This window comes from Camelus ferus, chromosome 20 (genome assembly GCF_009834535.1).
Source record: "Camelus ferus isolate YT-003-E chromosome 20, BCGSAC_Cfer_1.0, whole genome shotgun sequence".
Taxonomy (NCBI): domain Eukaryota; kingdom Metazoa; phylum Chordata; class Mammalia; order Artiodactyla; family Camelidae; genus Camelus; species Camelus ferus.
This window is the reverse complement of record NC_045715.1, coordinates 34,819,149-34,836,697: the sequence shown is the minus strand read 5'-3', so window position 1 is coordinate 34,836,697 and position 17,549 is coordinate 34,819,149. Positions and strand designations below refer to the sequence as shown.

General features: G+C 44.3%; 1 protein-coding gene across 9 annotated transcripts in view; it reads left to right on the top strand.

Moving 5' to 3' along the window:
- Positions 1 to 17,549, top strand: part of PKHD1 (PKHD1 ciliary IPT domain containing fibrocystin/polyductin) — a 368,837-nt gene that overhangs the window by 130,364 nt on the left and 220,924 nt on the right. For 8 of the 9 annotated variants that reach the window (XM_032463247.1, XM_032463246.1, XM_006194706.3 and 5 more), the window contains 3 exons: positions 56 to 268; positions 15,874 to 16,084; positions 16,849 to 17,006. In XM_032463247.1, the coding sequence (XP_032319138.1) occupies positions 56 to 268; positions 15,874 to 16,084; positions 16,849 to 17,006 (582 nt within the window). The remainder of the gene's footprint in view (positions 1 to 55; positions 269 to 15,873; positions 16,085 to 16,848; positions 17,007 to 17,549) is intronic. The other variant, XM_032463248.1, reaches the window with a different exon arrangement.

Here is a 17,549-nt window from a genome sequence, read left to right as displayed (position 1 = left end):
CGAGGAGGAATGCCTCATCTTCCCGGAGACTGACGGTCTTCTTTTTGGCCATTAGGAGGCAAGCTGGTCTTCCTGGGCCCGGGACCCATCGAGCTCAGGGCGCACGCCATCCTCGTTTCCGAGGGTGGAGAGCTCCGGGTCGGATCTGAGGACAAGCCGTTCCAAGGCAAAGCTCACATCAGACTCTACGGGAGTTTGCACTCTGCTGCCTTCTTTCCCTATGGAGTCAAGTTCCTGGCGGTGAGGAATGGCACGCTATCCCTGCATGGTGAGTGAGAGGGAAGGAGGTAGAGCTGTGCCCAGCCAATGTGCAGGCGATGGGGAACAGGATAAAACGCCTTACGTCTCTCTGGCTGTTAGTTGCGGAAGCCACAAAGTCAATTAGAGCATGGACACTATTTCCTTGCATAGGGAATATTAACTGTTACGAGACTCATGGCGGCGTATACCGTGGTTCTCAATTATTTTCTCCCCTTTCTGTAAGAGGATTAGACATCTCCGCCCACCGTCAGGGGACTTCCAGTGCCTCCCTGTGGGTGGATACTTCCCCGTCCCACTAGAGTGGGCTTGGTCTTGGACTTGCTTCGGTCAGTGGAACGGGAGCAGAAATGATGTCCTGCATGGCCAACTGGAAGTTTTCCGAGCCACTGTGATACTTTGGCCATTTTTCTCTTTTCCTTCTGCTTGAGAATAGCCTGTCCCCTGTAGGGTTAGGGGCAACTCGCTAAGTTTGGGAACCTGACTGGTGACATCAGGGGGCAGCTGCAGCCGGCCTCCCCTTCGCGTGTGTGTGAGTGAGGAAGAAACTTTGGTTGTCACAAACCAAGGATTTGCATTTGCAAACCGGGATTTGCATTTGCAGCTGCGGTGTGACGCAGTGAAAACGGACGGACACTGTTCCTTACTGCTCCTCAGCCTACACCTGGCTGTGTACCTGGTGGCGTCACAGACCCAACTTGCACAGCTTCATTTTGTAGTTGTTCTTGCTGTTTTTCCCTCCTGGAAATGGGGTTCAGTTAGAATTCTACCTAGAATCCTGTTCCAGGTGGGTTGGTGTTTATGGATTCCTGGCTGGGGAGGGAGCCAGGAATTAGACAATAGTGTGTTTCTGCTGCAGTTTTGTTTGCCTTTAACCTTCACCTCATCCTACTTTGCAAAATGAGGAAAAACATTCTTATTTTTCTTTGAGATTCAAGAAACTATGAAATGGGCCAGGATAAGCCCTAGTTTCCACTGGAAAATGGGAGGGTTACATGATGAGCTTAGAGTGTCTTTCAGTGGATGCTTATGTACTTTTGATTACATCGCATCAAACGCGTGGCCTTGCCTCCAGAAACTGTGACATCCTCCACACCGGAAGTTCCAGGCTGACATAACAAAACAAAACCCAGCCACCTATCATGGAATAATCATTCCAGACATGGGCACATGGCTATGCTGAGGAGTCAGTTTTGCCCCATCAAGGCTCTGTCTGTTGCAAATTGTGGCCCTCCAACATTGTCTACTAAAAAGCCCTCTTTTGCCTTTTTTTTTGGCTTACTGTGAGAGGAAGTGAGGTCTTGTCGTCAAGCATGTATTAACCATGGACCAGCCAGAGTGATAGACACTGAGAGTATCAGGATTTTGTCAGGATTAAAAAACTCATAACTATCTAGACAAATTCAAAATGCCTACCATATTGATTTTTAAAAATTAAAAAAAATTTTTAACTTGAAGTATAGTCAGTTTACAATGTTGTGTCAGTTTCTGGTGTACAGCATCATGTTTCAGTCATACGCGTACATACGTATATTCCTTTTCATATTCTTTTTCATTCTAGGCTATTACAAGGTACTGAATATAGTCCCCTGTGCTGTACAGTATAAACTTGTTGTTTACCTATTTTATGTGTAGTAGTTTGTATCTGCAAATCCCAAACTTCCAATTGATCCCTTCCCACCCTCTTTCCCTCCCTGGTAACCATAGGTTTGTTTTCTATGTGTGTGAGTCTGTTTCTGTTTTGTACATAAGTTCATCTGTGGCATTATTTTTAGATTCCATACATAAATGATATCATATGGTATTTTTCTTTCTCTGTCTGACTTCCTTCAGTTATAGTATGATGATCTCCAGGTCCAGACATGTTGCTGCAAATGGCACTATTTTATTCTTTTTGTAAGGCTGGGTAGTCCTATTGACTCTTACACTCTGCTTCTAAGGAGGACTCTTTTCTTCCTGTCTCGGTCAGTGAGCACTTAGACTGATGGATCTTGTAGCCCAGGGTCCACAAGGGCTTCTCCCAGTCACACATCAGCTGTGGTCAGCAAGTGTTTGCTCCAGTCTAACCAGCCCAACGTGCTGCTGTTTACTGTTGAAAACAACGCAGCTGGGGGACAAGCAGGCACAGATGAGGGGGTCAGCAGCCCCTAGACCATCTGACGGGCCCCAAAGCTTAACAGGGACCCTCTGGTTTGAGAACCACTGTCCTAGAAGATGCAGATGGCATGGCTCTCGCTAGAATGGACATTCACCTGAAGAGCAGGGAAACTCTTCTAACTAATTCTCTCACTCGGCCTCTTTCATTCCAGCCCCTTCCTGCTCACATCCTGTTGTGACGGATCAGTGAAAGCGTTTACGAACACACCTTTCTGTGCTTGTGTTGTCAGTGGACCCCATGCTCCTAAGCCTTTGTGTTTTAACAGAGGTCAAGTTGAGAAGATCCCTGGTGCCCTTGTGAAATTAGATGCTTCTAATGTGTTTTGAGAATTCTGAACGTTACAAGAGTGTTTGCTCCGTTCTCCCTGTGATGTTCCCGGATATCGAGAGTGCGGACACCTCCTCTGCCTCTGCTCTGCTCATTTCCATCTTCTCCCTCCCCCTCCTCCTCCCCTTCCCTGTATTCCCAGGGGTAGGGTGTCATCATCTGCTTTACCCAGCCGATACAGGCACGCGTAGGATCTCTGGTGGACCCGAGAGCTTGCACACGACACAGGCGAAGTCAAGCTGCTTTCCTCACTGAGGTGAGGCTGCCGCAACTCATTCATTTGAAAGAGACATTACGCAGGAAAGCGCTCAGCCACCGGCTGGGAGGGGGGCCCTGCCCCGGTCTCCACCAGAGCATCCCAGCCACAGCCGGTGGTTCATCAATCCTCTTTCCTCCTCCCTCTCCCTCACCACCTGAGGTCTCAAACAGTCTTCCCCTCCGGTGGCAAGGCGGTAGATCATGGTTAAAATCGTTACATAATTTCACTGGCCTCTTCCCAGGGCCAGAGGTGGGGTCCGCTGACACTTGGGGCTTGAAGGGAAAACTAATTTTCTTTTGCTGTCAAGTATGCAAAACAGTGAGCAGTCTGATTCACTGCCTTGCCTCCAGAAAGTCCCTGAAGACCCAGCGTTCACTCAGCTTCCCAGGAGGACGCAGTGAGGACATGCACCAACTTCTGTGCACGGAAGGCTCTTCCCGGGAAGATTTTCAAAATCCGGGTTTCTGGTCCTCACCCCCAGAATCTGAGTCGGTGGGCCTGGCGTGGCCCCAGGAGCGTGCATTTCACGGGGACCCTTGGGTGATTTGATTCAGGAGGCCCCCTGACTCCACGTGGAGAGACACTGTGTTTAGTGGTTAACGTAAGTTAAGATCAGATATCCGTCCACCTGTGGCTTATCAGCTTTGACCTTGGGCAGATGAATCTCTATAAACCCAGGAAAACACAGCCCCCACCTCACAGAATTACCGCTTGTGAACTGGCACTCAGAACCAAACGACTGTTGGTTACGGCTGTTCGGATGATTTTCCCCACCCCAGGCAGTGAGGACCCAGTGCCAGTGATCTTATATTTTCTTTCAGGGGTGAGGGAGGGAGGGACTTCTGCTTGGCCTGGGTCCAGCTCAGCATAGAGATTTTTCTTCTGGTTAATTTCCTTGTCTCTCTCTGCATCACAGCCAAGAGAGAGAGATTTTAGCTTTGGAGATTGGGAAGTAACAACATTTCCAGGCATCTTCCGCTCTGTTCTCACCACCCCGCGAACACCTTTTGATTTTGATCTTTTGTGGTCCAGCTGCTTCCCAGCAGCGGGTAACCTGCTGTGGGCGTGGTTACAGTGAAGGCTTCTTGGAAACTATTCGCATCAGCTGTGGACTAGGCAGGTGCAGGGCAAGTGTTCCAACAGGAAGAGGCCCGGCTGATGGAGAAGTTCACACCAGCTCCGTCCTAGAGAAACGCACAAACGGGTCTGCGTGCCGGTGGTCCAGCTTCCCCACCTCCTCCCTCCTGTCTCATTCTTCAGCACTGCTCCCTGCTACCCTTCTGCTGCAGCTGATTCTGACCACAGACTGCTGACCAAAATTGCTAAGCAAATGGGCTTTGCTGGTCAGCTGTCACCAAGAAAGATGGAGCTGAGAGCATGTTTTGTGTTTTTCTTTTAATGTAGAAAAATTCTCATACACTCACATGCTCACCCCCTCCCCCCAACCTCGCACATGCACGCATGCACACACGCAGCCCAGGTATTGTGTGCACAGACTTGACACGCGTCTGCCTGATACCAGTCTGCCTTTCTCTTTCTCTGGGTTTGGGAGTGGATGGAGGCAGGCGGTGTTCTGAATCTCTGGTGGAGATCAGATGGCTCAGTAAACTGGGTCAGCTGCTCAGTTTGATGTGTTAAATGACTAAAGGGTCGCAGGTTCTTCCAGAGAGGCAAAGTGGTCTGGGGTTTGGGTGCTTGTCGTCAAAGAGGAAATTTCACAGTCTTGCCGTTCGCTTTCTCCACTCCGCCTGCCAATCTGGGTTCCCCGCCCTAAACCCAGTGCCAATCACATGTCACTCTTCCAGGGGGTCGCTGTCAGCCTGGGCAACCTGAATTTTTGACAATGTAATTACGGCCCTTGCTTCCACAGTGGGAGTCTGAGCAGGACGGTGGAGCTTTTATTGATTGTTCAGAAGGGAAATTTATCAATGTCTCTCACTTTATTTCCAGTTCCTCCCTGAGAAATTTGGCTGACAGTTTCTTAGGAGAAAAAAGCCGTCTTCTGGCCTTGAGTGGACTTCGGTCTTTGTCCTTTTCAAGAAATTACAAGATCAGGCATTAAATATAGATGAGTTTCTGGGAAAAGCGAGAACGTGGGAGCACGGTAGAGGAAAACGCGAGTGTAATCCTAGGAACAGCAGAATCTGGTAGGAATAAATAGGGAAAAAATAGTCCAAACAAGCGAGGTTAGATATAGTTTGCTTCCCTTCTCAAAATACCAAGTAGCTATATTTATTTTTCATTTAAAAAATTTATTTTTTATCGAAGTGTAGTCAATTTACAATGTTAGTTTCAGGTGTACAGCAAAGTTTCAGTTATACATATACATATGTGTATATATTTTCTTTTCAGGTTCTTTTTCATTATAGGTTATTACAAGATATGGAATACAGTTTCCTGTGCTGTACAATAGGTCCCCGTTGTTTGTTTTATATATAACAGCGTGTCTGTTAATCCCGAACTGCACACATCTGTATTTAAACTCCATGGTTTCTGTAAGAGCTCTTATTGTCATTGCCAAAGGGTATCAGCTTGTCTGGAAGCCCGGTATTGCGGGCATGGACTTGACACACATGCATTGGCCAGGGGTTTTCGTACTGGGCTCTACAAAATCTGCATATTTCCTGGGGGAACTTCAGCAGCTCCACGAATAATGAAGTATTTGGGAATCATGCAGTAAAAGATTAAATTCCCCAAGTAATTGATTCATTGCTTTGATCTCTAGGCTATATTGGTGTTAAAGTAATAGCACATTGGAAGAAAGAGTTGTATTGCTGAAATCGTGATGGAAAATGATTCTTGTAGCTCATCCTTCTAACTGTGGTGTGTGGATCCTTTGAGGCATTCAGGGTCTCTCTTTGTGTGATTCCTTATTTCCCCAAGACTGATGGAGTTGGAGAGATTTCCAGCAGTCTGTTCTTTGATGAAGGCTGACTCTCCAGAGCCCATTTTCATCTTATATAACAGTCCCCCTGTACCCAACTATGTATTTTCAGATCTCTGCTCTTTTGTCATCTGATCAAACATTTCCAGTCCTGTCTCTTCTGCATCCCTGACTCCTTTCGCCCCTGTTCCTTACATTTTCTTCTGGACCATGACTCTTCCCTTTCCTCTGTCTCTCATTCCTTTGGGCTGGAATAGAAACCATAGTGGTTTCCATGGCATGGCTTTCAACATGTCTCTTTATTACTTTTAAACTGTTTGGTTTTAAGGAACAGAAACCCAGTGCAAGCATACAAAGGATGGATGGGAGGGTGCCCACCTTCAATCCACCCTCAGTCTCTCCCCTCTGGGTCTCTGCCTGTGTTGGCTTCATTTGCTCCTTACAGGCTCCGTCTGTGTGGCCACTGCCTTTCCTGGGTTCACGTGGGCTTCGGTTTCCATCACCAAGGGAAGAGCTCTGTGTCCTATGGCGACTTCCAAGAATCACCAGGGAAGACCTCACAGAGGTGGGCTTGACTTACCTACCAAGCTTAGAACTCTACACACTGTCCAAGGGGTAGGGCATTGTGATCGCTCTGGATCAAGTCACTTTCCCAACTGTCAATGTCAGAGAGACAAGGCCAAGTGAGAAGACACAGCTCTGCCTTGACCAGGGCGGCCAGGGAGGTGGTGTGGTGCGTGTGTGTATGTTTGTGTCCTTGCGTGAATGCGTGTTTTGGGGAGCTGTTCTCCAAAAGAAAGGAGGGTGGCCAGCCTCAGAATGGGGTGTTGATGGGCAGACAAAAACATAGGTGTCCTCTCAGCAACTTAAACAAAAATCTTAAGCTTTTAACTCTAGTTTGATCTCTGAGATCTCGAGGTGACTGAAACCCATAGGCAGAGAGAGATATATACATAGTCCACTATTCATTGTTGCACAAACTCAGAGTGTAAAGTTGAAATCGCATGACATTTATGTGTATTCAGGCTGAATAAAGCAGGAATGTGAGATGAGGCAAACCAAAGTGCCCAGAAATTTCCTAGCACAGAGCTTAGAACCTAGAAAGTTCCCATCAAACAGGCAAACATATGTATAACGGAGGAAGAAGGAAGAGAAAAATGAAAACCCCTTTGTCACTTTCTGTAATCTTAAATTCAGACATGCTTCAGTCCTGGGGTTCTGGTCAGCTGGTCTGTCATGGCAGATCATAATTTCACAGTCAAGTTAGCGCCGGTGAGCATGGTTCTAGTGTACTTGGAACTCTCAGCATGGAGGGTAGCCAGTGGCTGGATGACAGGTTCTCTAATCACAGCATAAGAGAATTGGTCCTTAATTCTGTGTCTCCCAGAATATAACCAGCACCATTATTGCCTAATAATGCCTCCGAAAAGTCCAAAATGCAACTTTTCTAAGTGCACGGTGGCAGAAACATACCTGGTAGAAATCTCATCGGTTTGTAATTTAAATCACTTAGAATTTGTAACTGCGTGACTTGGACAGGAGTGACCTTGGAACAGTGTATAAAAAAGGGGTCCCTGGAGTTAAGAGTGTAAAACGCACTTTCAGGAACTTGTTTAAACACGTTAAAGTGAACATGCTGTTTCCGAGGTCTTTAGGATTTGGGGTGTTTGCATGTAAATGTATACTGCTAATTAGAAATGAGTTCTAGCCATTCAATAACCCAAGTACAGCAGGATCCCCACTTAGAAACACATTATAAGGTACTTTAGGTTTCTATATATACCTGATGAAAGTGTTGGCATTCCTCAGGTCTTTTTTGGTTACAAGTGACAGAAAACCCAATTTGAACCAAAAATAAGGGCATTTATTGCCTCATGTAACTGAAAAAACTTGAGGCGCAGCTGAGTCCAGGCGCTCCAATGAAGACATTAGGGCTTTGTCTCTCTGCAGCTCTGCGTTCTGCTTTCTCCCGAGTTGCCTTCATTTTCCCATCAGGCTCCCCCCCCCCCCGGAGGCAGAACTCGGTCCCTGCAGCTCCAGATGAAATGATGACTCTTTTCCGATGACTCTCTGCCTCCCTGGGCGAATTCCAACATCCCTCCTGTCAAGACTTCACATCCCCCGACACTGTTTTTCCCCTTTAGCTTTTAATACTATTGAACATATTATATACAGTTTATTTGTCGTATGTATTGTGCTGATTCTAGTGTTTTCCCTAGTAGAATGCATACATCATGAGGGGAGGGGTTTTCCTGTTTTTTGTTTGTTTGTTTTCATTTACAACATCCCCACTGCCTACAGCGGTGCCTGGACTCATCTTATTCTGGTGAGATAGCACACCTCTAAATTTTAGAAACCATCCTCCATCAATCTCAAACCACGTAGTTCTGGGTGGTCAGTCACACCCTTGCTCTGTCCTGGCCAATAAGACCACCACAGCCCTGGTCACAGTAGCAGTGTCAGTGATGGGCTTGTGACCTAAGGGCCAAAGTTAATCCTAAGGCTTTCAAGAAATACATGTTGTGTGAATAACGGAATAAGAACTTAAGCAGAAGCCAGAAGAAGAGAATGAGCAGGTAGAAACAATAGCTTGTCTACTTTTACAGTGCTTGACAATATGACATTTTTGCTACTTTTACTAATTTGGAATTGAAAATTAGTAAAATTTTACTGGACAGCCTTTGCTAATGTATTTCAAACCCATTTAGTTTTGTTAGGAGGGAAAAAGAAAAATCCCAGTCAGTTACTTCACTAAGCAAAACTAAATCCACCATGGACAGAAACACAAGTCATAGAAAATTTAGCATTAAAAATACCTAATAACACTGTGACGTTTTCTAGGTTCTATTCTGCCTAGAAAGTGTTATTGAAAGAATGAGGTTGATTTTAAGAAAGGTTTTAGTTGGGGGATCTAGGACCACATGGATCTTGATCTGAGCTGGCCACTCTTGCATAAATATGTGCATGCTGGGGTCGTGGCCAGCGAAGGCACCAATACTGAGTATTAGGATGTGGCCTCTAGCGAGCAGTGATGTGTCATGTGACTAATTCTTGACTGAGCTCTGAAGGAGGTGGACAACCAGCTTGTGTTCCTTCTTTATCCCTAAGCCTACAGGAGACACTGGGGACTTTGCCCTTGATGGACGCTAAGTCTGGCATCGTCAGTTGGTCCAAGAACAGAGGAGAACAAACATCTCTACCATCAATTGGCTGGTGGACCTTGGAAAGGTCAACTTCTCAGTGTGTCAGTTTCCATGTACAAGTTGGAGATGATTCTAAAACATTCCTCATGGTGCTATTAGGTGGTTTAAACGAAACAAAACCAGTAAAGCACTTAGCCCAAGGGCGGGCATTGAGTAGCTACTCATTAGTTATTGTCGTCATTTTTCTTACGATATGCCTAAAGTTTTGATTTGATGAAGCTGTCTCATTGTTATCCTAAGAAGGCTGGGAGGGTGTTTATTGCTTTCCGGTAATCTGCCAGCCAGAAACCTGGTTGTCATTCTTGACACCACCTGCTCTATGGCTTCCTCCTCTTGTGTCCACCACCAGGTCTTGGTTTGAATTCTTGGATAACTCACGCGCCCTTTTACTTCTCTCCACCTCTGTGGCTGTGCCCTTAGTTCATGATGCCATCGTCTTGTGCCTGGACTATTGCTTAAGCGTTCCAGTTTGTCTTTTAGCTGCCATTCTCATCCCTCTCCAATTCACTGTTGACCCTGGGAGCCAGGGTGATCTCTTAAAAACACAGACCTGTTCATATTACGCACCTGCCAAAACTCTTCTGTGACTTCCCATTGTTCGTAGGCTGATGTCCAAAATTTCTAACGTGGTTATCGCGCCTTGTCTGATGTAGGTCCCGAGCCTGTCCACCTGGCTGCATTTTCCAGCTGCCTCCCGCACTCTTCCCCCACTGCGGTGCTTTTCAGTCTTAGTAACCCTCTTTTAGTTTGTTAAAAAGTTCATGTCATCGAGATTTTTACATTTTTTAACATCTTCAAGTCCCAGAAGGAATTCAGCTTTGCTAAGGAAATGGAAGGCTGCCTACACAGGAGAGTGAGATTTTTTCTCTTCAAAGAGAATTCTCCCATAGGTATCATCAAAGCAGTAGGATTAACAGCATTGCTTTCAGCCTGGTCCTGAAGAAGGAGTATCGTTGAATTGAGCATTATATTCAGTATTTGTGAAAATTGGATTCTACCTAGATGCCGGGACTTTGTATTTCAAAGCTGCTTCTCATTCTTCCCTCTCATTTAACTCTCACAGCAGCTCTGTGGCGTTGCAACGACTGGGGTTGTTTCTTTCATCTCAGAGATGGTGGGACAGGGACCCGGGAGGGGAGGTGGCTGACGCTCATCCATCCTCTTCGTGGGATGGATGTTTTGAGTACTGTTTTGAGTACACATAGCTGGTGTTTCCCTGCGGCAGAAAGACAAGCAGAAGGTACTCCTTCCAGGTTTCTGGAACATTCTTCTCAATTTCTTTTTTTCAGGTTATTTTGGGATTCTAAGTGGGTCTTTGTTCCTTTTGGCTCCCTTTGTAACGTTCTTGAAAGAGGCACAAAGAGCCTGCGTCTTCCCCGGTTGGTTATTCACCTTCAGCCTCTTTATGGCATTTTCTAGTCCCTGAGATGGCAGATCTACAAGTATCTTCTTTTATGGCTCCTGCCTTTAATTTTTGGAAAACTCTTTCCTGTACAAGACTATGCGAAAATGTACCTATCTGTTTCCTGGTACTTTATTTATTTATTTTTTTTCATATTAGTATCTTTAATCCAGGGTCAGCAAATGATGGTCCATGAGCCAAATCTGGCCCATTGCCTATTTCTGCAAACAGTTTTATTGAAGTACAGCCATGCTCATGCACACGTTTAAGTGTCATCTGGGCCAGCTTCATGCCACCATGACAGCTGAGTAGTTAACAGAGACCACATGGTCTGTGGACCAAAATCTATTCACTGATTGGCCCTTGACAGAAAATGGGTGCCAACCCCTTCTTTGGTCCATCTAGAATTTATTTTGCTATAGTGTATAAGTCAGTCATCTAATTGTTTTTTCAAATGGCTGGTCAATTTTCTCAACACTATTTATTCAACAATGCATTGTGGTAAGATGAAAAAATGGTCCTCACATATGTTCACATCCTAATTCCTGGAACCCATGAAGTTTACCTCAATTGGCAAAAGAGACTTTGCAGATGTGGTTAAGTTAGCGATTTAAAAAATGGGAGATTATCCTGGATAATTTGGATAGGCTCTATGTAACCACATTGGTCCTTATCAGAGGGATCCAGGAAGAGTCAGAGGAGGAGATGCAATGATGGAAGCAGAGAGAAGTTTGTTTTCTATGAGTCTGTTTCTATTTTTCAAATAAGTTCATCCCTTGATTCTTTTCAGTCACTTTCTAATCACCATAGCAACAGCAAAACTCAGATTGGTTAAAAACAGAAGTTGACCATTCTTTTATATCTCTAGAGAAGGCCTTCAGTCAGAATAGGGCTCATTGTCCTATCCAGATAACCTTGGTTAGCCTTGGTCTAAACCTTTGGGCCAAAAGAATGGCAAAGTTCTTAGCACTGGGAACAGACGTGGCACCTGGTTCTGTCATCACAGAGCAGAAATGTTTGCTGACCAGCTGTGGATGCAGCCAACTGATCTGTGCATTTAGACTATGGCTTGGTCAGTACTGCTGAAGATTAACCAAGCTCATGTGGGATTTTCTGCCAGGATTTGTCTTCATCCAAGGGAGAAATCCCAGCGAGGTTCTCAAGGGTAGAGGGAAATGGTATGTGAAAATTACCCCCATTCCCTCACTTTGGTCTACCAGAGAATCTTGTGTTAATGCTAATGTCACAGTCTTCTCTTCGGAAGTACAGTAAATTGGATCACCTCCAATTCACCAATGGTTTGGATTCAAAGAGTTCCCTTCTAAGTTGTCTGTTTGCAACTTGGAATACATTTGTTTTAAAGGGATGCTGATAAACCTTGTGGTTACGGGCCTTGGTCTGTGTATTAGAAGAACGAAGTGGGCTCTACTCTCTTTTCTTACTGAGTTCTAGTGACAGAGGGGGCTAAGTCCCTCTGCTCTGAGAGTGGCTTCTGTGGCCCTGAGGTGCCACAGTGGCCTGGCACAGGGTGGGTTCTGGGAGGAGAGAGGCCCAGCTTAGGTGAGAGGTGGAGTAGTCATCAGGGATCAGCGTTTCTCTACGTCCTCTGGGTCCTTACACTTCCAACTGTTGTCAGGGGAAGAGTATGATCCAAGAGTCTGGGCCAGGTGCCGGTGGGAGGAAGGGGAAATAAGAAACAGTAGAAAGGCAGGGCTTCCTCTCCAGCCCTTTGCTCTCCGTGCTCACGGCCTGCTACCAAGGCACCCTGCCTTCTATTGGCAGCCGGATGAAATGAACAGTAGGAAACAGGGCTCAAGTCCAGGAAATGATGGGCAGGTGCTCAAAGCTTAAAAATTACAAAAAAAAAAAAAAAAGAGCAAGGAGATGGGGAAGGAATGAGTCTTCAAGCAGTTGGACGAAGACTTTCTCTCCACTGCATTTTAAAAAAATTATGGGTCATTATTATCTTCATTTTTTGGTTTTCTTCCTTCTTCTCTTCTTATGTTCCTCCTCATCTACCTCATCTTTGAAGGACGATGTTCCCATGGGCTTGGTCTTAAGTATTCTTCATTTATAATATATACTTTCTCTCAAGTAACCCCACTCATTTCCAGGGTTAACCTCTAATTAGATATTTCTTTATATATCAAGCCTCAGACCTCTCTTCTGAGCGCCAGATTCAACCTTGGATATTCTCTTAAACATCTAAAATGTAAGCTGTCTGAAATGGTCATCTAAAACTGAATGCCACTAGAATACAGACTTCATGAAGGCAGGGATTTGGGGCTATTTTTTCTCACTATTGCATTCCCAGTACCCAGAACAGCACATGCATTTAGCACATGGAAAGGGCTCAATAAATATCTATTGAATGAATTTTTATCTTCTTCCGCAAGTGTCCCTGTGCTTGACAGATGTTCATTGACAAAAAAGATAAGATAGCACTTACTGTTTTGCTACAGATAATGGTGAAGCTGCATGCAGAAATATGAGGAAATAATTTGCATATATTTGAGAAAGCTATTTCTAGTTCTTTTGTGAGTTTTGCTATTTTTTCTTTCCTGATTTGAACATTAGTCTAAGGAAATGATTTTTCCCTCCCTCTCCCTCCCTTCCTCCACTCCCATCCCCTCCCCCTTTACTGATTTGGAAAGGTCTTGGCAGTGATTCATTTGGAAGAAATTGAAAGACTGAAGTCCTACAAAACATAGGACAATTAGTGATTTTAAAGCGTGTTAACCTGCAAAGATGATTTTCTTTCTCTCCATGCTTGTCTGGAAGAGGGCTCTCTGGGCCTGTGAAATTATGGATGGATGGCTCTGAAACACTTGAACAATAATTTGTAAGAAATACAATTCTGAGTAGAAGCTATCAGTGGGAGGAAATGAATAGTTTGTTGGTTAGCAGGTCAATGTTGAAAGCCCGAAGAGATTCAACGTGTATTAAATTATAAGTTAAGAGCCTAACCCTTTTTTCTGGAAGCATATGCATAAACTATGGAACTTTCTAGACTGTGTTTTTTTTAAATGTTTTTTGATTCGTGGTGCAGGGAGGAAGGGAGCTGCCCAACCTGAGTTTCTTACATGTTCTGTGAAGTGAAATGACTCACATTTGAAACGTACGGTGCTGTCTTCAGCAGAGAAGTCAGGCAGTCCACCTTGTATGGCATTTAAATAATATTTATAATGTAAAGAATATAATGTTTTGAGTATCAAAGCTAATAGGGTAGGGGTTGGGGGTATAGCTTAGTGGTAGAATGCATGCTTGGTGTGCACAAGGTCCTGGATTCAATCTCCAGTGCTTCCCCTAAGGAGGAAAATTAAAAAAAAATTTTTTAATTAAAAAATTAAAAAAAGAAAAAACTATAAGAGAGCTAATTTGATACAGTTAATATACAGTAATTTCCAGAGGCTAGGAATTCCATTATGTGTCCAATTCTCTGGTTCTGGATTCAGAAGACCTGGTTTCAGAATTTGGTGCTGACATCTCATTACTGTATGTTTTTGTCCTTGAAGCATTATTTCAGCCTCCTGATCTGTACGATCTGTTACATGGAAAACAAGAGAAAACTCAGAAAACCAACAGTTCTTAAGTTCAGAATAACACTGCTCAGCACAAGTTGGGTTTATTCTAAGTTCTCAATTATGTTTGTGGGGTTTTTTTTTTAATTGAAGTAACTGCTTTCCAGATGCTCTGTCAACATTTGAAAGGACTTGAGTTTATGTTGAGTTGAAAATTCACTTCAAAGCTTCTCTGTGATTTTCCCCCATTCATTCTGATTGACTATGATGGATAAGAATGATCAGTTGAGAAATATCTTTGCTGTCCCTACTCTTGGTTCTGCCATGTGTTGCTGCCTGTTGATGGGTGCACAGTAGGTACTTTTGCTTGTTGATTGGGTATGTGACCCACGAATCACAGCATTTAATAGCATTTTGTCTTTGACAAACACTTTCCCGCGTGGTAGAGATTTTTCTGCATAGACATTCAAGAGCAGATCAGAGACATTCACATGTACATATGCATATACATCTGACTAGACTTTATTTCATTTATTGTTCCCAAAGGTTAAAGCATCCAAACAGGAATAAAATTAAAATGATTTTCTTTGGGGATGATTTATGTCTTAATTTTCACCTGCTCTATAATTAGAAATTTTGAACTCTGTAAATTTTTTTCAAGACGAAATTATTGCCTGAGTAAACTTCGGAAATTACATCATTAACCCAGAGACCTTTTCTAAGCCTAGAACAACGTTATTGGCACAAGTGCCCACCCCGCTCTCTGCCCATAGACAAATAAATAAAGAGGGAAGTTTAAAATAATTTGAAAATGATTTATTGTTGGCCACCTCTGTAGTTAGAGATTCAAGTATTATTACTTTAGTGCAAAAAGGGAGGACAGGAAGTTGCTGTGGGCTAAAGGTAAATTATGATCTATTGTGAAGGAGGAAGGAAATGTGGGGAGGAAAGAAGAAGGAGTGGGGTTGCTTCAGATAATGGCGTGGAAAACTCTTCACCTTGACCCTTGCTGGGAAGGACCAGAGTAAACTACAAGCCTGACTACCTTCTCGAATTAATGCTGGTTAAGGAGCAGTGTTCAGATTTGGGGAGGGTCAGGTGGATGCAACCTAGAAACCAAGATATCCAGAGTCACAAGCTCCCCCTTCTTCAGCTTTGCTTAGCAGTCCTGTCCTGGACACACCCTGTACTAGAATATAAAGAGATCATTTGATACACTGAGACCTAGCACACCCATTCTGAGGGTGATTTTGAACTCTGCTATCACTGTTTGTACCGTGAATGAAAGTCTTCAGTTTAGAAATTCATTGGGAACTTCCATCTTGGAGAGGCTGCTAGCCGTTGGTTTTAATTTGGAATAAGAAAGAGGTGGTATGTTTCATCCTCAACAGCGTGATGCAGGGAAGGAAGAGAGAAGACGAGACTGTATTGAGGGTCTGTCACGTGGCCAGGTCCATGCTAGCTGTTTCAGTGATCTTATCTCATTGAATCCTCCAAAACCCCCATGGGGGAAGGCTCTGCTGCTTCCGCTTTGTAACCGAGGGAACGGAAACCCACCTCCGAGTGTATTACCCAAAGGAACAGAGTCAGAATATGGCAAGTCTGTGATTCAGTTGTAGAGTCAGTCTGGCTCCGATTCCTGTGTTTTTTACCCCATACCCATCTCTATCCTGGATGACTTTTATTGCCACCATGTGAGAGACAGGAAAACTAATATCCAAAAAAAATGAAGGCATTGATGCCCATCGCACCCCATTGCTCTCCCGGATTCTTCTTTCATAGGATTCCTTGGCTGAATAACATCACATTCATAGTAACTTTTAACATGTCTAAAGGCAAGTTTCCCCCGGACTTGCTTTAGGTTCGCTCCCAGAGGTAGTGGTCACCCATCTTCGAGCAGCTGCCCATGCCCAGGACACAGTGCTGGCCCTGGAAGACGTGGTGGACTGGCACCCTGGGGAGGAGGTCGTCATCCTCAGCGGGGCAGGTGCCCAAGGCGCCAAGCCCACAGAAGAGACTGTCATCGTGGACACAGTGCACCATGCAGACCTCCATCTGAGGTCACCCTTGAGGTACTGCATGTCCGCGTGGCTCCGTTTGGACAGAAGGAGATGAGGTCTTAACTGTGCTGGAGTCCGGACATGTGTTTATCTTTCAATAATTTTTTTTAACATTAAATAATGCTAGACATTCTGACAAGAAAATTACACAGCATGAAACATTTTGAAGATTTAGACTTTTTTTTAGGTAGTGAAATGCTAAGTTTATTTATTTATTGAAGTTTAGTCAATTTATAAGGCTGTGTTAGTTTCTGATGTACAGCATGGTAATTCGATTATACACACACACACACACACATATTCCTTTTCATATTCTTTTTCATTGTCAATTATTACAAGATATTGAATATAGTTCCCTGTGCTATATGGTGGGACCTTAGACATTTTTTTGGTGGAGGGGAGGGAGATAATTAAGCTTATTTATTTATTTATTTTAATGGAGGTACTGGGGATTGAACCCAGGACCTTGCGCATGCTAAGCACACACTCTACCAACACACTCTACCACTGAGCTATACCCTCCCCACCAGACGTCTTAAATAACTTTCTCTTGTAAGGCTCTAGAACTTTCACTTTGTAGTAAGTGGTCAGAGCAATAGTCAGCCTAGTTCCTAATTTTCATATGCTTGTGCCTGTAGTTCACTCTTCTGTGTCCGAGTTTCTAAAGAAATAGAGACCCAGATGGAGAATTTGGCTAATTTAGTGGTTTATTATTCCTAATAAGGTTTGGAGTGATATCTTCAGATGTGCCTTTTTTCTTTTTTTTCCCCCCCCAGATATTCCCACAATGCCACAGAGAACTGGGTGGCTGGAGAGCGCCGTGTTTTAAAGGTCATGGTGGTGCTACTCAGCAGAAGTGTCACCATCCAGGGAAACCTCACGGACGAGAGGGTGAAGCTCCTTGCTTCCTGCCCGGGGGCCGAGGCTTCAGAAGGTAGAGAGAAATATCCCACTGGGAAGTCCAGTGGGTGAGAAAGAATGTCTTCAGTGTCAAATGATCTGTGGTATGGTTGGCTTCTTCCAGAATGGAATAAACCCTGTACCCTTTGCATGTCCATACTGTTTTGTAGTTTTCAGAATGAATGCTCTAGATAGATCATTTCATCTGCTGCCCTCAACCACCTTGTGAAAGAGATAGACCACAGTATCTGCTTGAGAAATTAATCATTTCTTGGGGAGGGGAAAAAAAACCAAACTCCTGTTAAATGATTAAATCTAGGGAGTCGAATTAAATTTCCAGGTTAGAAGTGATAAAGAAGTCTTCACACAGATTCCGGACCTCTTCTAAAATTCTCAGGAAAGCTGGTTAATGCCAGGGTCAGGGACACGGGCAGCCCATTGTACGGATGGGCTGGTAGGACTCCCCTCCCCCCTCCATCCCCACTTTCGGAGTTTGTTTCTGTGTGAACTACCACATACTTTAAGTAAGTGGTTGAAAAAGTCAATTTATCTTCTGGAGGAATAACAGGCACTGAAT